This window comes from Leucopleurus acutus (assembly GCF_964270905.1).
Source record: "Leucopleurus acutus genome assembly, chromosome: 14".
NCBI lineage: Eukaryota > Metazoa > Chordata > Mammalia > Artiodactyla > Delphinidae > Leucopleurus > Leucopleurus acutus.
The window spans coordinates 58643602-58652046 of record NC_139156.1 but is presented as its reverse complement, the minus strand read 5'-3'; the positions used below and the strand labels follow the sequence as shown (position 1 = coordinate 58652046).

Below are 8445 nucleotides of genomic sequence, written 5' to 3'. Positions count from 1 at the left end.
GAGTAAATGAGTGAGAAGACGTTGACTGAGGAGAAAGACGTCTTTTGAATTTTAGGATATAATCTACTAGATCATCCAGAGTCTAGAGAAACGGGAGCTTTCACATCTTCTGGACTTAGGCGCTCACCCGCAGCCTAAACCAGTCAGGGTGTCCCTACAATCGGGAGGGCGGGGTTAGGAGGAGCTGTGAACTAGCCAATGGGTGAGGCCGAGAGGTAGAGCCAAATAGCTGTGCCTGGGAGAGGCACGAACTGAGAGGAGCCGAGAGGGGCGGGGTTTCGAGATAAGGAGGAGGTGATGGGAGAGGGGGCGGGGCCTTCGAGAGCCGAAGGGGTGGGGCGAGCTCTGGAGCTTAAGTGAGGTGGGAGCGCGAAAATGGCAGCGGCTGAGGAGGAACCGAAGCCCAAAAAGCTGAAGGTGGAAGCGCCTCGAGCGTTGAGGTGAGCGCTACCTGACACAGGGTAGAGGGTGACTGTGCCTGCTGCTAACCCGGGGCCACATGGGGTTGCGCGACCGAGGCGCCGGGTGGTATCCGCACCGCCGGCATGGGGCCAACACACGGGACCGGTTGCCCCGGTAGCTGCCCTCCTGGCTGCGACCCTTTGCCCGGCGCCCGCCCAGTTTGGCCGAGTCACCGCCGGCTCCGGAGACTCTCGGCCGCCCTTGGCCAATCAGAACGCCGGCCGGGGGTGCAGCGCCGTCTTTGGGCAGGCTGCGGGCGCCACGTGGGAGCCCGCTCAAGCTGAGCCGGTGCGACCAGTGAGGACCGGACCCGACCTGATCCGAGTCACTTGCGGCGACCTCCTCTTCCCGGCGGGATGTCGAGGAGAATGCCCAGCGACAGCTCTACCCTGGGGCAAAGACAGAATTCTTGGGAGTTTTCGTAAAGGTCGCGGAAGGGCGCCTTGACCTTCCTTTTCGTACGTACATCGAACCGAATGGTGTTATCTTTGGAGATCCTCTACCGGGGACCAAGACTCCCCCTCCGAGGCTTTGCGGAGGTGGCATTTGCCTGAACGGTTAGGAAAGCTTGATTTTTCTTTTTTTCTTTGCACTTTTGGCAGCAGTGGAGATAGTTCTGCACCTAACTTTTGTTTCACATATGATTTGATGTTGCAACTTTTACTTAAAAAAAGTTATTGGTTAAAATATTACTTCCTAATAAGTATAAGGTGCAGTATGCGTATTCCTGGATGATTTTGAAATGTTCCTTGGAAGGCAAAGATTTTTGTATCTAAAAATAGACATCAAACTGATTTAAAACTGTTGGGACACTCCTGATCATACAAGGCAAATCTCATTTTTTCTAGCATTACCCTTCCTTACCTCTGAAAGAACGAATCTTTCATAATTGAAAAGAAAAGATCACTTAGCGGTTTGGTGGTGTGTTAACGCTGTTTTGAATGGATGGTGACCAAATCCCTGCCAGTGCCTTTAATGTATTCTTATTACTTTCAAAGGGTCAAAGGGTTAGTGTGCCTACCTTATATGAAGAAAATAAACTTTTTTTTTAAACGACTCAGGATGTTCCTTTTTCGTTTTAAGCTTTCAAACTGTAAACTAAAGCAAAGGCTTTTGAATCAGACCTACCTGGGTTCAAGGCATGTGCTTTCCCTGGTTGGCCCATTATTAGAGTATTTCCTTAAAAAGTACCTTCTTACAAAGTTTCCTCTACCAAATTGGAAGACAGCTGCAACTTTCCCCTGCTATCCTACTAAACATACAACCCTTAGATTTTGTCATATGGTAATCTGTTTTCAAAGTGCTTTCCTGTTTTACAGATGAGAAAATGGAAGCCCAAATGAAACAATTAGTTAAGGAACTGAAGTTTGAACATAGAGCATCTGGGTGCATGTTCATTGTTGTTTGACTTTACTGTGCCTACTTGTATACAACCACCCAAGATACGCTTCTCTTCACCTATGCAGCCTTAAAAATAACGATAAATAATAATGTTTAATGTGTATTGTTTCAGCATTTTACCTTTTTTCACTCATTCAATCCCACAACACTACAAGGTAGACACTATAATTATATACATTTTAGCAAGGAGGAAACAGGTATAGAGAGGTTAAGTAACTTGATCAAGGTCAACTTTATTAACCTCACACAGTTTGTCCAAAAGCCCTAGTGAACTGTTCACTCAGCATTTGTTTCTCTACTTTCCTGTCTGTTTTTTGTTTTGTTCTGTGGTTAGTGTACATAGCTTTTTACGTTGTTGCAATATATGGGTATATGATATGTAATAATTCTTAAACAGGTGTAATGTTATTTTACATGTTATTAGTGTCTACGTAAAACTTGTAAAAGTCCTTAGGCAACTAAAACTCATTTTATAAAATATGTAGTTAGTACCACCTGTAGACATGAAGTCAGGATTAGACACCTGAGTACTGGGATAAATCTCTTCATTTTGTGTGAAGACCTTTTGGGATTGGCTATTCCTACTTTCATTATATTAGTTTGGCTTTAAGGGTCTCAGTGTGGTAATACACTGAGTGGTTAGACTTCATGCATTATCTGTGATGACTTGCTTGACAGTTAAGGGACTAGCTAACAGTTTTGGTTAACTTTTAAGAGAACGGCTTATAAAGTCTAAGCATGATTTAATGTGTAGAATCAGTTCCTAGGGAACAAATAAATTTATGATATAAATTTGTAGATGTCAAGAAAAGGATTTAGGGCTTTGTGAGAATTTCAGTTAGTTTTAGGGTAGTAGTTCTCAAGCAGGGGAAGTATTGCCCCCCCAAGGGACATTTGGCAATGTCTGGAGACATATTTGGCGGGGAGGGCTAATGGCACCAAGTGGGTGGAATTCAAGGATGCTGCTAAACATCCTACAATGCACAGGAATCCCCCTAAACCAAAGAATTATCCACACAAAAGTGACAATAGTGTGAGGCTGGAAAAAACGGCTTCATGGAGAGCATCTGACAAGTCTAGCTTCCCTTTCTCAAATATCCATTATTTTTCTAGGCTTTTTAGGGTATAGCACTTACTGAAGTTGCAAAGAAATAAGCTAGCTCTGTCATATTTTCACATTGGGTTGAGGAACATTAATTGAGTGCCATACGTTATACTAGGTGCTTTATTTATGCTATCTCATTTAATCTTCCCATCAACATGTGAAGTAGGAATAATGATCCTTGTGTTACAGATGATGTATTTAGGCCTGAAAGAAGTCAAGAAGCATTTTTGGGAACTGCTCCCTAGATAAAAATGTTCCATGATGATTACGTGTATTTGGGACCACTTAACTTTCTTTTCTCTCCTTTGGAAATATCATCCAAGTTAATTTCTTCAGCGGTCACCTCTAAAGAGGATAGAGTTCCTTCCAAGGCTTGTTGAGCACATGCCAAGCCTATTCTTTTAGTCAGTCTTTCAAATGCCTGCTATTTTAGGCATGGTGCTAAAAATTAGGTACATGGAGTGAGAGAGCTAAGACCCAGGTACCATCCTCTTGGTGGAAAATGAGTAGGGTTTGGGAAAATGATAACTGAGCATACCGAAAGATGACATACTGAAAGACGATGCTAACCAGATGTGAAGTAGGGTGTCTGGCTTATAGAAAAGTTTGTTTGGAGGTAGAAATGGCAGAGAGCTGCCTCTGTTGGCGTACTGAACACTTTCACTTGTGTGATCTTTCTACCTCTTGTCTGATCTTTCTACCTCTACATTTGTTTGGTCTGACTGAAGCAGAAGGTGTAGGAGGGTCCAGGCTTTGTACTGAACACTTTCACTTGTGTGATCTTTCTACCTCTACCTTCAGCTCTCAGACCCTAATTTTAACTGTCTGCTGAATATCTCCTTCTGAGTGTCTTGCTGACACTTCAAAGTCATATATATCGAACTAAATCCATCTGCTGTCCTAAATCTGCACCTTCTTCCATGGTCCCTACATCTGTTAACGGCACCACTAACTTCTCTTACTCCAAAGTTTGGAACCTAGATACTTGATTCATTTTCCCTCTGCGTATGGTTATCAAAGTTGGTCTTTTCTTCTTTAGTTATGTCTGATAAATTCCTTTTGTTTTCCATCCCTGCTGCCACAACTCAAGTTGAAACTTTATTTTGCTTAGACTTGGTGTTGGCTTCTTAACCAGTCTCTCCACCTACAGGTTCAAGTTCTGCCTAATCTTCTTCAGGAGTAGCTCTACTTATTCATCATAGCAAATATTCATAAGCTCTGAAGTCGATGTTAGGAAGGGTTGAATCTGAAGAGCCCACAGTGTAACTCTCTCTGATGTTTTAGCAATTACACATTGTTCTGGATCATGACTTCTAATTTTATATAATTTATATATATATAAATTATATATAATTTTAATCTCTATTAAAAAGGAAACAAACTGCACTTCTCCAATCAGCAAATGTTGAGCTTTTCTCAAATTATTGCTTCTTAACCATTTCACTTCCATGGACTCCTTTTAGTCTTTCCTTCTGTCTTTTACCTCTCACTAGGACCCTGTGTTTTAAAATTGTGTATTAAACCTAGGAATAAAAGTCTGTAAGTATTTTAGATGACCAAGCAACAGTTTTAGTAACCTCTTCATTTTTTTTTTTTGGTCTTTATTTATTTTTTTAAAAAATACGTATTTATTGGAGTAAAATTGTTGTGTTAGTTTCTGCCATACAACAAAGTGAACCAGCTATATGTACACATGTATCCCCATATCCCCTCCCTCTTGAGCCTCCCTCCCACCCTCCCTATCCCACCCCTCTAGGTGGTCACAGAGCACCTAGCTGATCTCCCTGTGCTATGCAGCAGCTTCCCACCAGCCATCCATTTTACATTTGGTAGTGTATATATGTCAGTGCTACTCTGTACATCCCAGCCTCCCCTTTCCCTGTGTCCTCAAGTCTGTTCTCAACGTCCAATCTCTTTAAAACACCTTTTTTTTTTTCTGTTTCAGGAAATTCTCCAGAAGATGATTTTTATAAACTGAGCGTACTGTTCCTGGAGTGGCCTGTTGTGAGGATTAAATGAGAAAAATGTATGCATACTAGAAAAGAGAAAGGATGATCAATTGTGCGTCCATAGTGTATTGCTCAGTGCCTGGTCCTTAGGAACTATTCAGTTAATGTTTGTTGGATAAATTATCAGCGCAGCATAGAGTGGGACTGATAATCTTTACTTTTCTAGACCTTACGTTTTTAACAATGAAGCCTAAAATTGAGTTTGGCTCTTTTCGGGTGATATTGCATGTTGTTCACTTATATTTATAAATTTAATCCTTTAAGATTAAAACTTTGGTTTTGAAGGAAAATGAAAAACAGAAGTCTCCTGAGGTACTTTGTATGAATCCCTTAATAAGGTCCTTTCCCAGACATTATATACTAGGGCAGAGAGAGGGTGGTGAAAAGGCAGAGTCAGAGGAAAGCCTGCATGGATTGTCCTGGGTATCTAGAGGTAAACATGAAATGCCTGGAGCCCAGGGAAAGTGAGAAGGGCTTTTGGTAAAAAGACAGGCATTGAAACTATGTTTCTGGTTTTAGGTATAGGCCTAGACTGAATAACACTAAATAAACATTAAGCCAATATGCTACTTTCTACCAGGAATATGGCTCTACTTCCCTTCCATCGATTAAAATCCTGCCTGTATGCAAAATGATCAGAGTTAAGTGGGGAAAAAAATAAGAGAATTAAAATTCTGAAGAGTGTTCTGGTCAGGATGGAAGCCAGTAGAGCAGTGGTTAAGACCTTTGGTTGACTCTTGGTCCTTATTAGCTGGTAATCTTGGAAAGATTGTTTACTGGCCCCATGCCTCTGTTTTCTTATCTTTGAAATGGGTATAATAAAAATACCTACCTCAAAAGATTGTTGAGAGGATTTCATGAAAAAGTAAATATAAAATTGGCATATAGTATGTCTTCAGTAAAAGTTAGCTGTTGTTATTACGGTGCTCTTTATGCTGCTTTTAGCTCCCTACCCTGCTCCAAACACTGCAATTACAAATTTAAAAAGAAAAAGAGAAGATATAGGTGTACTCAAGAACAAGATAACCATCTCCAGGGACTGAAATGGAAAGCAAACATGCATTTAGATCCTGGGTTCAGGAGCAAGTGGAAATAACTTTGTGCAGGGGAACTGGAGTCAGATACCCTGGATGAAACTTGGAGCTGGGCTGGGGCTGGATGAAAAGAAGGCTGAAAGCCTCTACTCCTGGCTGTTGCTTTAAAAAGCTGTGGCTCTGAAGTGGTGACACAGAAGTGGCTGAGCTGCCACATGGCTCAGAGTTGGGAACTGTAATTTCTCCACTATTACCTGGTACAAGAGCACCGAACTTGTAGGTCATGGGCTCTGGAAGAGGGGTGGCTTACCTCAGAACCATTCGAAAAAGGAAGGGAAAGTCTGAGCCTGCACACAGATGAGGAAGACTATTACTCAGAAAATAACAAAACCACTAGGAGATAAACTCACTTAAAATCTAATAGAGCAATTTCAAAATGACTTTTAAGTATTTTAAATATGTTTAAAAAGATAAAAGAAGTAATAGTTATAAAAAAAGCATGTTATAAATAAACAGTAGGTAAATGTGAAGTAAATGGCTATATAAAAGAAAAAATGGTGAAAAATTAAATTTTTAAAAGTTGGTTAAACTCTGGTCCAAACGTATTTAAAGCAAAAATTAGTGAGTTGGAAGATAGTACTGAGTAATTCACCCAGATGTAGCACAGAGAAATCAAGAAAACTCAAGAGAATATTTTATATATATATATATATATATATATATATATATATAAAAACACATACATATATTGAGAGGCACCAACTAACATCTAACTGGGAGTTCCAAAAAGAGGAAAGAGTGTGAATGGTGGAGAGGCCTTGTTAGAAGAGATGATAGCTGAGAATTTTCCAGAATTTAAGAAAGATCAAAGTCCTCAGGTTGAGAGGATATTCCAGGTGCATATAAGTGATATCACACAGTATTTGTCTTTCTCTTTCTGACTTACTTCACTTAGTATGATAATCTCTGGGTCCATCCATGTACCTGAAAATGGCATTATTTCATTCTTTTTTATGGCTGAGTAATATTCCTTTGTGTGTGTGTGTGTGTGTGTGTGTGTGTGTGTGTGTGTGTGTGTGTGTGTGTGTGTATCTCACATCTTTTATCTGTTCATCTCTCAATGAACATTTAGGTCATTTCCATGGCTTGGCTGTTGTAAATGGTGCTGCTATGATCATGGGTGTGCATGTATCTTTTCAAATTATAGTTTTCTCTGGGTATATGCCCAGGAGTGGAATTGCTGGATCATATGGTAACTCTATTTTTAGTTTTTGGAGGAACCTCCATACTGTTCTCCATAGTGGCTGCACCAATTTACATTCGGATTGTGGGTTATTTTATTTTCTTTCTTTCTTTCTTTTTTTTTGTATTTTCCAACTTTTCTACACTGAACATATATATTAGGACTCTTGGTTTGAAGCTGGAGGAACTTGATGTGCATTAAATACATACTTTGGCCAAGTGTCTAAATATCATCATTACAGAATGGACCTCTGGGATACTAAGTAAATCGGAAACTTTGTAAAACAAGTATTATGATTTTATTATAGGTTGTAATCTTTTCATCTGTATTTCTGAAATCCTAAAAACTCTGAAAACTGGAAATTAAAAAAAAAGTTTGAGATGAATTAATTTGGCAGCAGAACTTGAACAGGTTTGAGGCCCCCTGTAGTATTTATTTGTCTGACACAAATGTGTATGTTTTGCTGTAGAAATATGTGTTTGTTAATGGCATGCTGAGTGAAACCTTCCTGGGCAGTTTATAAAATATATAGCACATACAGTGCATTACCCTCCTAAAATTGACAAATTTCTAAATCCCATAAAATTCTGGCCTCAGAACATAACTTGCCCCAAGGATTCAATAATAGGATTGAGAGCCTTTCTAAAAATTTAAATATTCAGTTTTTAAAAGCTTGCTATTGTGCAGGAACAACAATTTCTCATCAGAATCACTTGCTAAAATTTTCCTGCAGTCCCCATTCTACATGTTGATGATACTAAATAGATGCTTATTTCAAAGGTCTTGTTTGGCTAGTTCTACCATAATACTGGTGCTGGTTATGTAACTGAGTTATTAGGCTTTTCTTTCTTTCAAATAGTAACTGACTAAGGTAATTAATACTAATTACTAAAAATACTAAAAATACTAAGGTATTAGTTACTCTTCAATTTTTGGACTTCAAGATTTGGAAGGCTCATTTCACTGAAGTGGTCTCATGAACTGAAATTTCACATACTGCTTGAAGACGATACTTTTTGAATATTTTCCAAAGCAGATTTAAAGTTGTTGCCCTCACTTACATGTTTTATTTCTTATGTTTTTGTTTGTACTTGTTTGTACTTGTGCCCTCATATGATTTCTTTAAAAATGTATTCATCTAGGAAACAATAATTCGCTTTCAACGTAAGAACATCTGAGTTTCCATTTTGG

At 39.5% G+C, this 8445-nt stretch overlaps 1 protein-coding gene across 3 annotated transcripts in view; it reads left to right on the top strand.

Moving 5' to 3' along the window:
• The first annotated feature begins 362 nt into the window (after positions 1–362).
• ADK (adenosine kinase) overlaps positions 363–8445 on the top strand; it is a 487490-nt gene continuing 479407 nt past the window's right edge. For 2 of the 3 annotated variants that reach the window (XM_082854024.1, XM_082854021.1), the window contains exon 1: positions 363–440. In XM_082854024.1, coding sequence (XP_082710150.1) covers positions 376–440 — 65 coding nt within the window. In that variant the 5' untranslated portion in view covers positions 363–375. Of the gene's footprint in view, positions 441–4968; positions 4995–8445 lie in introns of those variants that run through there. The other variant, XM_082854023.1, reaches the window with a different exon arrangement.